Source organism: Jaculus jaculus, chromosome 6 (genome assembly GCF_020740685.1).
Source record: "Jaculus jaculus isolate mJacJac1 chromosome 6, mJacJac1.mat.Y.cur, whole genome shotgun sequence".
Lineage (NCBI taxonomy): Eukaryota > Metazoa > Chordata > Mammalia > Rodentia > Dipodidae > Jaculus > Jaculus jaculus.
The window spans coordinates 90,294,428-90,308,604 of NC_059107.1; the positions used below are offsets into that span (position 1 = coordinate 90,294,428).

Sequence of the window (14,177 nt, forward strand, 5' to 3'; positions counted from 1 at the left end):
TGGCTCATACATCTGGAGTTCGTTTCTAGTGGCTTGAGGCCCTGGTGTGCCCATTCTCTCTTTCTCTCTCTGACTCTTTCTCTGTCTGTTGCTCTTAAATAAATAAATAAAATGAACAATTTTTTTTTTAAAAAAACAGTGTGTTAAATAATCACTTACTATGAAAGCAACCATTAATTTCTCCTGTTGATATTAGGATTTACTAGTTAGTATAGTAACAGGACACTAAACAGAAACTTACCCTAATTGCTAGTTTGTAATATAATTTAACATATTTTCCAAAGGTATTGACAAATACTAAGCACTAGAATATTCATTTATTTTCATCTCAATCTTTTTAAATGTTTTATGTACTCACTCGCGTGTATGGACATATGGAATAGGAGGAGAAGGTCAGAGGAGAGCTTTCAGATGCTGTGCTCCACCTTCTTTGAGGCAGGGTCTCTAGTCCCTGCAACTAAACCATCAGAATGCAAGTGAACATCAGACTAGCTGATCTGAGAGCTTTAGATTCTCCCTAACCCTAACCCTACCACTGTCATAAGTACACTGGATCACAGACACATATGCCACTTTACATTCAGTTTTACACGGGAGCTGGGGAAGTGAACATGAGCTGGCAGGCTTTGCAAGTTCCTTTAACTGCTGAACCAGCCTCCCAGCCCACATCTCCATCTTTTTATGGTTGTTTAAATTTTTTAAAAAATTTCATTATTTTCTCATTGTGCTCTTCATAAAACTAAGGAGCTTCAAGCCTTACCATCATTAAGTTATTAAAATGAAATACGGTTATATTTTTTCTCGCAGAGAAAAAGGCAGATTAAGAGAAAGAGAATGGACACACCAGGGCCTCTAGCCACTGCAAATGAACTACAGACACATGTGCCACCATTGTGCATCTGGCTTATGTGGGTACTGGGGAATTGAACCTGGGTTCTTAGGCTTCTTATCTTAACCACTAAACCATCTCTCCAGTCCTTTTTTTTTTTTTTTTTTTTTTCTTTTTCGAGGTAAGGTCTCACTCTGGCCCAGGCTGACCTAGAATTCATTATGGAGTCTCAGGGTGGCCTTGAACTCATGGCGATCCTCCTACCTCTGCCTCCCGAGTGCTAGGATTAAAGGCATGTGCCACCACACCTGGCTTTTTTGCTTTGTTTTTTGAAGTAGGGTCTCACTCTAGCTCAGGCTGACCTGGAATTCACTATGTAGTCTCAGAGTGGCCTTGAACTCACTGTGATCCTCCTACCTCTGCTTCCTAAATGCTGGGATTAAAGACATGTGTCACCATGCCTGGCTTCTGCATTTCGTTTTCTAAAAAAGAAAAAATTAAATCAAGCTAGACTTGGTCCCCTGTCTTTAATTCCTGCACATGGGAGACTGAGGTAGGAGGATCACTATCAGTTTGAAGACAGCCTGGACTACAGAGTAAGTTCAGGTCAGTTTGGGCTAGAGTGAGATTCTGTCTCAAAAAAGTTTAGTTTAGAGGCTGGAGAGATTGCTTAGTGGTTAAAGTGCTTGCTTGCAAAACCAAAGGACCCACCCAGGTTCCATTTCCCAAGACCTACATAAGGTGGTATATGCATCTGGAGTTTGTTTGCAGTGGCTGGAGGATGCTCCCATCCCTCCCACCCAGGACTCTTTCTCCCTCTCTCAAATAAATAAAATGTTACAAAAGTTTCTTTCATTTATTTCTTTATTTGATAGAGAAATAAGGAGAGAGAGAGAGAATGGGTGTGCCCGGGCCTTCAGCCACTGCAAATAAACTCCAGTCAAGTGCACCCACTTGTGCATCTGGCTAAAGTGGGTCCTGGGGAATTGAACTAGGGTCCTTTGGCTTTGCTGGCAAATGCCTTAACCACTAAGCCATCCCTCCAGCCCCAAAAGTTTAAATCAACTCCTTTTACTAGTCTGATCTTAAGATCATGAGTAGACTTCAGAAGATTTGTGAAAGGTTTTATCTAGAAAAATAAATCCAATAAATACAAAAAAAGTTATAGACACTAGATTCTAAACTTTGGACTTAAACAAACATTTTCATGTTGTTGGTGAAACAGTATATAAACAGCAATGGTGTCAGGATCAGAAGATTAACTCAAGTAAACTGGAGCTCCACATTGAACCCCATCAGGTTAGGCTCAAGGTGAATGACTAGAGACTTCCAGGTAAGATGGCAGAGTAGTAGCCATGCCAAAGCAGCGTAGGGGAGAAATAAACAGGAAAATGGCAAAATACACTCTTCTACCAACAAGTGAAAGTGTATAAGCAATTATCAATCACAGCAGAGAAGCAGGAGAGACCCAGAGCGTCTAGCAAGCAGGTAACCAGCCAGAACCCTGTGGGGACAGTGGCTAAGATACAGCTATAGGAGCAAAAGCCAGGTGAAAGGAGTTTCCATTCACACCCGTCTCCTTGTAAAGTCAAGAAACCTGAAGGGGAAGACAAGCAGAGACCAGCTGAGTGGCTGTTGAAGGAGAACACAACAGGACCAGCTGGGCAAGTCTGGTACAACTCTAGGCACCCTGCACAACCTCCCCCCATGCCCGCAACTGCCAGTGCCATGAACCACCAGAGAACTCATCAACCCACACAGCAGCATGCACAAACGATCAGAACACCAAATCCAATGACCCAAGCAGCCTAACAGAGTCCACAGTACAACAGAGAGTGACAGAGGTGGGCACTCAGCACAGGTGAGAGTGGAAGCCATCCCAAAAGATAATAGGGCCTACTTACACAAAACCAGGTACGGAAGGCTGCATTGGAAGCACTAATCTCACCTTCCATGTCAGGACAGGTTATGTGTTAAATTTGAATGATATATTCCTGGTCAGTTTTACCATTCTCAAATAAGCTATATTTTGGTGTTGACTATTATTGCCTTTGACATTTCTAGATTTATAGGGCCTTAGTCTTTTTCTTCTATCACTATTGGGGGCAGGGTCTCACTCAGCCCCAGGCAGACCTGGGACCCATTAAAAAGTCTCAGCCTCCTACTGAGATGATACTTAGAGCACCTGCACATCCATGTTTATCGTACTCAATTCACAATAGCTAGGAAATGGAACCAGCCTAGACGTCCTTCAACTGGTAAGTGGATAATGAAGATGTGGTACATTTATACGATGGAGTTCTATTTAGTGGCAAGGAAAAACAAAATTACAAAACTTGCAGAAAAATGGATGGATCTGGAAAGGATTATATTAAGTGGGGTAACCCACCAAGCATTGCATGTTCTCTCTTTATATGTGGATCCTAGCTACAAATGTTTAGGCTTAGGAGTTGGAATAAAACTCAGTAGCAGAGGACAGTAAGATAGAAAGGAACTATAAGGAAAGGAGTATAGGGGAAGACTTAACAGGATGGCATTGTGTATATGTAAATAGAAGAACAAGTTACTGGGGGTGGAATGGCCTAAGTGAAGTCAGGGGAAGAAACTGAGTAAAGGAAGGGTAGGGAAAAGGGTTAATCAAAATTTAAGAGGGTATGATTAAGTTATATGGTGACCTACATTTTTGGACAATAGTGCATCCAGAAGCCATACATTGTTACTAGAAAAATTTCAATGTCAGGGATGGGATACTTTCCAATGAGTTGTTGGCCAGGGAGGTCCCTGATGCCCCTAAAACCTTACAGGCCATTCATTGCCAAGGCTCTTGGTTTCCTACCAGGAATAGATGGTATGACCCTATTGCTAAAGATTCCACATGCTCAGGTTACAAGGTCACTAAGAAATCAAGCTAGAGCTGAGCAAAAACCTCCTCCCTATAGACCAGCTGACAGAAAGCTGTAAAAAGCTACACTGCATGCAGCAGTCATCGGTAGAGATAAACAACAGTGGACAATAAGCCTTAAGTTTGGTCAGTCAGGCCAAATGAGCCAACGGGTGCAATAGTGGCATGTCTATTTTAAGGGAAACCAACCGCTCTCTAATTGAACTGGAGGCCTGCTCCATGGGAGGAGGGAATACATGCCTGGTACTGAAAACCTAGTCAAAAACCTATAACGGGGAGGGCATGAGCCCTAGGGGTGCAACGCCTGCTGGTGTCTGACTAAATGCATATATTATGCTCACCAGACTGCTTGGCAAACACTTTTCTAATATTTTGTTTGATATTTATTTATTTATTTATTTGACAGAAAGGGGGGAGGGTAGAGAGAATGGGCATGCCAGGGCTCCAGCCATTGCAAACGAACTCCAGATGTGTGTGCCCCCTTGTGCATCTGGCTTCCGTGGGTCCTGGGGAACCGAACCTGAGTTCTTTGGTTTTGCAGACAAATGCTTTAACTGCTAAACCATCCCTCCAGCCCAGCAAGCACTTTTCTTAACAACCATACTTATACATTAATGCTATTCTCAGTTTTGGTTAGAGAAGCTTCTCTTTTCAGATAGTAGTGACCTCTGGGATGACTCAAAAGGCACCATACTGCTAAAATGTGACAGACAAGTATTCAGCACTGAAACATTTCTATCACACCTTCTAAGGCTCAAGGTCCATTACAAAAGAGGTGATGGAAAGAATGTAAGAGCCAAAGGAAGGGTAGGACTGCCTACAATGCAATATTCCAGACAGAAAATGGCCTGGATAGCCATAACCTTGCAATGCCTGGTACTACCTACACAAGATCCTCATAATAGGAGGAAATGATGATGATATCAAAATAAGAGACTACTCGAGAGGGGGAGGGGATATGATGTAGTGTAGAGTTGTGAAGGGGAAAGTGGCGGGGGGGGGATGGAGTCATCATGATTTATTGTCTATAATTACAGAAGTTATCAATAAAAGGTTTTTTTTTTTAATGTGAATGACTATAACCAAAAGACAGAGCAGAGACCAATTCTGTGAGACATGTAATAAACTGAAGTGAGTGTGACAGGAAAGTTTTTAAATCTCCATAGTTAAAAAGTAGCATTTATTTTGATTTGATGCTTAAGATCAAACTCTGGGACTTGCACATATTAGACATGCAGTCTACCTTTTCCCAAAACAGCTTTAAATTTAAAACTTTCTTCTAAGAAAAAACATATATAAACTCTTGGCATACATAGATTTAAAATTCTGACTGTCAGGAAGCACCTTGGAGGTCTGTGATATGCCATAAGCTTGTTTAATCAGGGATGAGATAAAATTTGGTAAAAGAACAAATTTGAGTCATCTGCTCAAGTTGTGAATAGTTAAGAGAATGAGCTATAGGCCAGGTGTGGTGGCATATGCCTTTAGTCCCGGCACACAGGAGGCAGGGGTAAGAGGAATGCCCTGAGTTCAAAGCCACCCTGAGACTACATAGTAAATTCCAGATTAGCCTGGGCTACAGCAAAACCCTACCTCGAAAAAACAGCAAAGAAAAAAAAAAAGGAAAGAAGGAAAGGAGGAGAGAATGAGCCGCAAGAGCTTAGCATTCTTATTTCAATATGGCTGTTTTATTCACTTGCTTTTATCTGATCATTATCATGTAAGGAAAAACTGTTTTGAAATAGTTTACTTTCCTAAAGCTGCCCTATAAGTTCAAATGAGAGGAACTATAGTATGACGATATATATATTGGTTTTTCCAAGTAGGGTCTCACTACTCTAGACCAGGAACTCACTATGTAGTCTTCTCAGGGTGGCCTCAAACTCATGGCGATCCTCTACCTCTGCCTCCCAAGTGCTGAGATTAAAGGTGTGCACCACGACACATGGCTTATTTTTTTTTATTATTAATAACTTCTATAATTATAGACAATAAGCCTTCCCTTCCCTGAAGGTTCTTTAAATAAATGAGAATCAATTTGTGGTATGAAAATAAACACTGATGGAAGATGTTAATAAAAATTGAGGGAGGGAATTAACATGGGATTTTTTTTTATAATCATGGAAAATGCTAATAATTTTTTTTTTAAATTAAGAAAAAGAAAACACTGGAAACTTGTAATTCTTAAACAATTATATGATGAAGTAGAAAACCAGGAATCTGATCAAATACTATTATAGTCAATAATATGAGGATCTCAGGTAATCTCAGATATATCCATTGTATTAAAGTTCTATTATATTAAAGTTCTACTAAAATCTAAAAGTACTTATACAATTTTTCTTTTTTTTTGAGGTAGGGTCTCATTCTAACCCAAGCTAACCTAGAATTCACTATGTAGTTTCAGGGTGGCCTCAAACTCATGGTGATCCTCCTACCTTGTTATCCTGAGAGCAGGGATTAAAGGTGTGTGCCACCATACCCAGTTTATACAACTATCTTAAAGTCATGCTATTATTTCTGCTGAAAATGGCAAGAGTGAAATAGACCTAAACCGGGCTGGAGAGATGGCTTAGCGGTTAAGCGCTTGCCTGTGAAGCCTAAGGACCCCGGTTCGAGGCTCGGTTCCCCAGGTCCCACGTTAGCCAGATGCACAAGGGGGCGCACGTGTCTGGAGTTCGTTTGCAGTAGCTGGAAGCCCTGGCGCGCCCATTCTCTCTCTCTCCCTCTATCTGTCTTTCTGTGTCTGTCGCTCTCAAATAAATAAATAAAAAATGAACAAAAAAATAAAAAATAAAAAAAAAAAGAAATAGACCTAAACCATAGGAAAAATAATGATGCAAATGGAGGCATTTGGCCATTATTCCAAATCATAAATCTCTGGGGTACAACTATATTTGTAAATTAAACATTTTTGGAATTTTAGAAAGATAATCCTATACTATATATATAAAACCCTACCAAGTATAATCTTGAATACATCCTGTAAATAAACATTATGTATGCAACAAAATAAGAGTATTCTCATATTTACAGGGCTAAGCAAAGACAAAATACAATCATGTCAATTCATATAGGTTTTGATGTTGAAAAAGTTATGGAAAAAACTGGTTTTCTCAGCTTTTTGGAGTTTGGAAATGCACATAAGGGACCACAACTGTGCAGCATTTTGATTTCATAGATTAGAAATCAACAGGAAACAATAAGCAGAAGGAAGAACATGTGAACAGATTAAAAATTAAAAATATAAACTTTGAGGCTGGAGAGATGGCTTAGCAGTTAAGGTGCTTACTAGCAAAGCCAAAGGACCCATGTTCAATTCCCCAGGACCCATGTAAGCCATATGCACAAGGTGGCACAGGTGTCTGGAGTTCATTTATAGCTGCTAGAGACCCTGGTGCATCCATTCTCTCTCTCTCAAATAATTATTTTTTTAAAAAACCCAATGGAAGAATATTATACAATGATAAACTGACACAAAAAATTACAAACAGGCCAAGTGTGGTGGCATACGCCTTTAATCCCAACAATTGGGAGGCAGAGGTAGGAGGATAGCTGTGAGTTTGAGGCCACTCTGAGACTACATAGTAAATTCCAGGTCAACTGGAGCTAGAGTGAGACCCTCCTCAAAAAAAAACAAATAAACAACAACAACAACAAAAAAGCAAAAACAACCTGATACAAAGGACATTTTACATTATTCACAAATACTACATGGAATCTACTGCCCACTCCTAGAGGGGAAATGTAGTGCCCAGAGTAGATAAAATACCACCCACCTAAGTCATACTTAAAATATAAATCTAAAAGAGCATCATACTAACGTCTTTTTAGGGGAGGAGATCTCATCTTGCTGACAAAGAATCCTGAGGAAGCCAAATAATAATAATAATAATTATTATTTGCATTTCATATTTATCATATGCTTATTGTTATAAACAATCTTATTTAGGCAGGCTTAATGGCACTCCTAATAATTCCGTATTTGTAGTAAAATTAAGAGATTGAGGGCTGGAGGGATGGCTTAGCAGTTAAGGAGTTTGTCTGCAAAGCCAAAGGACCCAGGTTCAATTCCCCAAGACCCACATTAGCCAGATGCACAAGGGGGCGCATGTGTCTGCAGTTCATTTGCGGTGGCTGGAGGCCCTGGCGTGCAGATTCTCTCTCTGTTAAATAAATAGAGTAAAATGTGAGGAGTGAAAAGACCTGGGTAGACCATTATAATCTCCTGAGTCATACTGCCCAGAGACTAGCCAACAAAATTCTTTGTTTCCCATGGCAGAGGCACAATACTGTTGAAGGACTAAACCTTAGAAAAGGAAGACCAGGGAAGAAAGAGTCTAAAGAATGCTGACTTCTGTTATGGATCACAAGTTGAATAGGAATGTCCTTGAATATACAAGCATATGGCTGTGGCAGGTGCTAGATAGAAACATGTTGTTAACATTTCCTGCTCTGATAGATGGGCTATTGTGGGGTAGAAAACTTTCAGGTTTCAGTTTTTAAAAAAATAATAGAAATAAACCAGTGCTGTGGTAAAAATAAATAAATAAAATAAATACCTTTTGTATCATGCATAATCAAAAGATACAAATCATCACAATGGCATTATAGACAAGGAGAACAGATCCCTAAAAAGCCCTTTACTCCTCAATACTTAGTATTTAGTCGGGACTAAATTCAAAATATTACATCAGCCATGAACACATATATGAAATGCTTATTAAAATGATGTTTTAGTGAAGAAAATGCTAATTTGCTTTTGACAATGCTTTATTTATTTTTGTTTGTTTTAGTGGTGCTGGGAATTAAACTCAGGACCTTGGGCATGGTAGGCAAGTGCTCTACCACTGAGCTATATAGCCACAGTCCCAATATTTTCATATTTTAGAGATGGTGAACACAAAATATTTGGTAGGAAGAAATGTGAAAAGTTTAAGTGCCTTGATTACAAATAATATATCATACCTGAGTAATAATTTGGGCTAAAAGCTGTACTTCTTGTGGAACATGTAAAAGATCGGTCCAAATTTCCTTGCCTGGAAGGTAAAATCTAAACAAAGCAGAAGATTTTTTTCTTAAATCGGATTTTTGACAATAAAAGGTAATAAAAGCTTATATTAAGAAAAACATATCACTAGACAGGACTATGACATATTTTAAAATTAAATATAATTGTTTTTATATGTGTACTATAAACTACATAGTAATTTGTCAATTTGATGAAATCATTCAGATTCAAGGGGAAAATGGGCAAAATATCTACTATACAACTTGGGGAAAATGGGCAAAATATCTACTATACAACTTAATTCAAAGAATATTCATTAAAAGGTAAAATTGCAGGGCTGGAGAGATGGCTGAGTGATTAAAGGCACTTGCTTACAAAGTCTGGCAGCTGTGGTTCAATTCCCCAATACCTACATAAAGCCAGATGCACAATGGCACATGCATCTGGAGTTTGGTTGCAGTGGCGGGAGGCCCTGGTGGGTCTATTTCTCTCTCTCCTTGCAAATAAATACATAAAAACATATTACAATGTGTGGTGGCACATGCCTTTAATTCCAGAACTCGGGAGATAAAGGTGGGAGGATCACTGTGAGTTCAAGGACAGCCTGAGAGCACAATTCCAGGTCAGCCTTGGCTAGAGTGAGATTGAAAAAACAAAGGGCTGGAGAAATAGCTTAGCAGTTAAGGTGCTTGCTTGCAAAGCAAAAGGACCCAGGTTCAACTCCCCAGGACCCACATAAGCCAGATGCACAAGGGGGAACTTGCATCTGGAGTTCGTTTGCAGTGGCTGGAGGTCCTGGTGCGCCCATTCTCTCTCTCTCTTTCTCTGCTTATTTCTGTATCTCTCTCTCTCAAATAAACAAACAAAAATAAAATTTAAAAACAAACAAATACACAAAGAAGGTTAAATTGTATTTGCAGGGCTGGAGAGATGGCTCAGTGGTTAAGGTGCTTGCCTGCAAAGCCTAGGGACCCAAGTTCCATTCCCCAGGACCCACATAAAGCCAGATGCACAAGGTGGCACAAGCGTCTGGAGTTTATTTGCAGTGGCAGGATACCCTGGCACGCCCATTCTCTTTCTTTTTATTTATTTATTTGTTTGTTTGTTTATTTGAGAGTGACAGAGAGAGAGAGAGAATGGGTGTGCCAGGGCTTCCAGCCACTGCAAACGAACTCCAGATGTGTGTGCCACCTTGTGCATCTGGCTAACGTGGGTCCTGGAGAATCAAACCTCGAACCGGGGTCCTTAGGCTTCACAGGCAAGCACTGAACCACTAAGCCATCTCTCCAGCCCCCATTCTCTTTCTTAATCAATCAATAAATTTAAAAATTTTGCACTGGCATCATTTATAGGGAGGTTGTTATCCAGACTGGAATGTGACTTTTCAATGTGATTTTGGCTGCTTTGAGGTCTCCCATGTTCTATCATAAACTCATTGGTTCACCAAAGTAAACATTGTAATCTGCCTCATTTATCAGGGGTGCTTTCCTGGGGTGGGGGAAGTGGTAAATGCTCATATGCTTCTTCCCAGAAGAGTTCACATACTTGTCTTATCTAAAACAGGTGAGACTGGAAAGTAAATACAACAGAGCCAATCTTGGCTGCAGATATTGCTTAACCATGAAGGCACTTGCCTGTGAAGCCTAAGGACCAACGTTCAGTTCCCCAGTACCCACATAAAAGCCAGATGCATAAGGTGGCATATGTGTCCGGAGTTCCTGCAGTGGCTGGAGGCCCTGGCATGCCAATTCTCTCTTTCTCTGCCTCTTCCTCTCTTTTTCTCTCAAATAAGTCAATAAATAAAGTTTTTTTTTTGAGGGGGGAGTTTCAAGGTAGGGTCTCACTCTGGTCCAGGCTGACCTGGAATTAACTATGTAGTCTCAGGGTGGCCTTGAACCCATGGAGATCCTCCTACCTCTGCCTCCCGAGTGCTGGGATTAAAGGTGTGCACCACCATGCCCGGCTTCTTTTGTTGTTTCCTTCTTACTAAATACTTTATTTATTGATTTGCCGGGCATGGTGGTGCACACCTTTAATCCCAGTGCTTGGTAGGTGGAGGTAGGAGGACCTCTATGAACTGGAGGCCACCATGAGATGACATAGTGAAGTATAGGTCAGCCTGGGCCAGAACAAGACCCTACCTGGGGAGGAGGGGGAAGAAAACAGAAAGTCAGGCATTTTGGCACTTGCCTTTTATCTCACCAAAGGGGAGGACTGCAGTAAATTTAATATCAGCCTGGGGCTACAGAGTGAGATCCAGGTCATCCTGGACTAGAGTGAGACTCTACCTCAAATAACAAAAAAAAAAAACAACAAAAAAAAAAAAACAGATTTGTCTAATCTAAAAATTAGTTGCAACATGTACTACAGAAGCTGAAAAAAAATTTTTTTTGGTGGTACTGGGGATTTAATCTATGGCCTTGCACATGCTGGGCAAGTGCTTTACCACTGAGCTATATCCCAGACCCTCTAATTTGGCTTTGATTCTTTTGAAAACTTTACAGAAATAATTCTTATAAAATTTATATATTTAGAGGTAAAGAGAGTGCTCAGTGGTAAAGTACTTGCCTGCAAAGCTTAAGGATCCGGGTTTGATTCTCCAGTACCCATGTAAGCAGAATGCACAAGGTGGAACATACATTTAGAGTTCATTTATAGTGGCTATTGGCCCCAGCACAACCATTCTCTATCTGTCTCTCTTTCTCCTCTCTCTCAAATAAATAAATAAAATATTTTTTAAAAAATAATTCATCTATTTGCAAGTACAGAGGGAGAAAGACAGAGAGAAAGATCATGAGAGAGAGAGAGAATAGGTACACCAGGGCCTCTTGCCACTGCAAACAAAGGAAAGATCCATGTGCCACTTTGTGCATCTGGCTTCACTGGGTACTGGGAAATTGAAGCCAGGCTAGGAGGCCTTGTAAGCATGCACCTTAAGACATGGCGCCATCTTTCCAGTACCCAGAAATAATTCTTTTTTTATTTTTTATTTTTTTTTTGGTTTTTTTTTTTGGTTTTTCGAGGTAGGGTCTCACTCTGGCTCAGGCTGACCTGGAATTCACTATGTAGTCTCAGGGTGGCCTTGAACTCATGGTGATCCTCCTACCTCTGCCTCCCGAGTGCTGGGATTAAAGGCGTGCGCCACCACACCCAGCAATTCTTTTTTTAAAAAAAAAAACTATCATAAAGGGAAGAGAAAGGAAGGGAGGAGGATACTTAATAGGTTGATATTGTATATATGTAAGTACAATGATTGTAATGGGGAGGTAATATGATGGAGAATGGAATTTCAAAGGGGAAAGTGTGGGGGTGGGGAGGGAGGGAATTACCATGGGATATTTTTTTATAATCATGGAAAATGTTAATAAAAATTTAAAAATAAAAAATACTATATATATTATTGGCAACTTCTATACTTACAGACAACAAACCCCCCCTCCCCCACTTTCCCCTTCATAACTCTGCTCTCTGTCATATCCCCTCCCCCTCTCCATTAGTCTCTCTTTTAATTTGATGTCATCATCTTTTTCTCCTATTATGAGGGTCTTGTGTGGGTACTGCTAGGCACTGTGAGGTCTTGGATATCGAGGACAAATTCTGTCCAAACAGTTGTATGTAAGGAGTGGTACCTTTCCTTTGGCTCTTACATTCTTTCCGCCACCTCTTCTGCAATGGACCCTGAGCCTTGCAGGGTGCGAGATGTTTTTAATTAGGAGTGATGGTGCAGTCCTAGTACAATCCTAAAATGCAAGCATATATTCTCTATCTGAATGATAAGAGGAGATGGCTGTTACAGGTATTTAGTGCTTACTCTGCTATGCTTAAGCAGATTCACACAACAAAGAACTATCTCATCCAAATTACTAATGACTTTCCTATTGAGAAAGACTACTTTCTTAATAATGTACATCTTATTTAATGTAAATATAAATCAGCTGGAGCTGGGTGTGGTGGTGTACTCCTTTAATTCCAGCATTCAAGAGATAGGACTGTGAGTTCAAGGCCAGCCTGAGACTAGAGTGAGTTCTAGGTCAGCCTGGGCTAGACACTCTATGAAAACAAACAAATAAATAATAAATAAATAAGTATATAAATCAGCTGGAGATATTTTCTTCAGTGATTCTTGAGTTTCTGTATTTCATTTGCTTTTAATATACTATGTGTAAGCACACACAGAGATAGACAGAGGCAGAATGGGTGTGCCAAGGCCACTTGCCAATGCAAATGAACTCCAGATGCATGCATGACTTTTGTGCATTTGGCTTTACCTTGATACTGGGGAATCAAGCCCAGGCTAACAGGCTTTGCAATCAAGTACCTTTAACTGCAGAGCCATTTCTTCAGCCTGAGATTCTATTATTTCTACCAAGCTCCAAGTAACAGATTTTGCTGGTACTAAACCAGATCTTCAGAAGCCAAGCTTTATAGCACAAACTCAGAGTGGCTGAAGATTTATACTTCTCCTCCAAGTTACCACTCAATAATTTTAAGACCTAGTTTAAAAGAACAATGATCCATGTATTTACAGCTATAATATTCAGAGGCATAATGAAGCTTTTTAAAAGGTACTTTACTCAAATAATTTATACAGCCTTATCCTGTCCTAAATCAAGCAGAGTTCTAAGCAATAAAATTATTGATTCTAGGGCTAGAGAGATGGTTTAGAGGTTGAGGTACTTGCCTGCAAAGCCTAAGGACCCAGTTTAATTCCTCAGAACCATGTAAAGCCAGATGGCTTTAAACAAAGTGGCACATACTTCTCTGGAGTACATTTGCAGCAGATGAAAGCTCTGGCACTCCTATTCTCTGTCTCTTCCCCTCTCTCAAATAAATAAATTAATATTTTTAATGTTTATTTTTTTTATTTATTTATTTTTCAAGTAGGGTCTCCATCTAGGCCAGGCTGACCTGGAATTCACTTTGTAGTCTTAGGGTGCCCTCAAAGTCACAAAGATCCTCCTACCTCTGCCTCTCCAGTGCTGGGATTAAAGGAATGTGCCACCACACCCAGCCTTTTTTTTTAAATTTGAGAACATGAGAGAGAGAATTGGCATGCCAGGGCCCCAGCCACTGCAACTGAACTCTAGATGCATGTGCCCCCTTGTGAGAATGTGTAAGCTTGAGTGCTTGCATCACTGCGCATCTGGCTTACGTGAGACCTAGAGAATAGAAAATGAATCCTAGGCTTCACAGGTAAGCACCTTAACCACTAAGCCATCTCTCTGGCCCTAAAATATATATACTTTTTAAAATGCTAACATATATTCATGTGTGTGTATCCATGTTTGATTGTGTACAGGTGCACCACATATACATATGTGCATGTGGAAGACAGAGGTCAACATCAGCTGTCTTCCTCAATTGCTCTTCAGCACTTTTTTAATTTGTTTGTTTGATTTTTTGAGGTAAAGTCTCACTCTAGTCCAAGCTGACCT

At 40.1% G+C, this 14,177-nt stretch overlaps 1 protein-coding gene across 4 annotated transcripts in view; it reads right to left on the reverse strand.

Moving 5' to 3' along the window:
- Positions 1–14,177, reverse strand: part of Senp1 (SUMO specific peptidase 1) — a 90,171-nt gene that overhangs the window by 61,963 nt on the left and 14,031 nt on the right. The window contains exons 1-3 of one of the 4 annotated variants that reach the window (XM_045152730.1): positions 8,700–8,724; positions 7,556–7,597; positions 359–457 (exon numbers count right to left, since the gene is read on the reverse strand). In XM_045152730.1, coding sequence (XP_045008665.1) covers positions 359–374 — 16 coding nt within the window. In that variant the 5' untranslated portion in view covers positions 375–457; positions 7,556–7,597; positions 8,700–8,724. Of the gene's footprint in view, positions 1–358; positions 458–7,555; positions 7,598–8,699; positions 8,785–14,177 lie in introns of those variants that run through there. The other 3 variants (XM_045152727.1, XM_045152729.1, XM_045152728.1) reach the window with 3 other exon arrangements.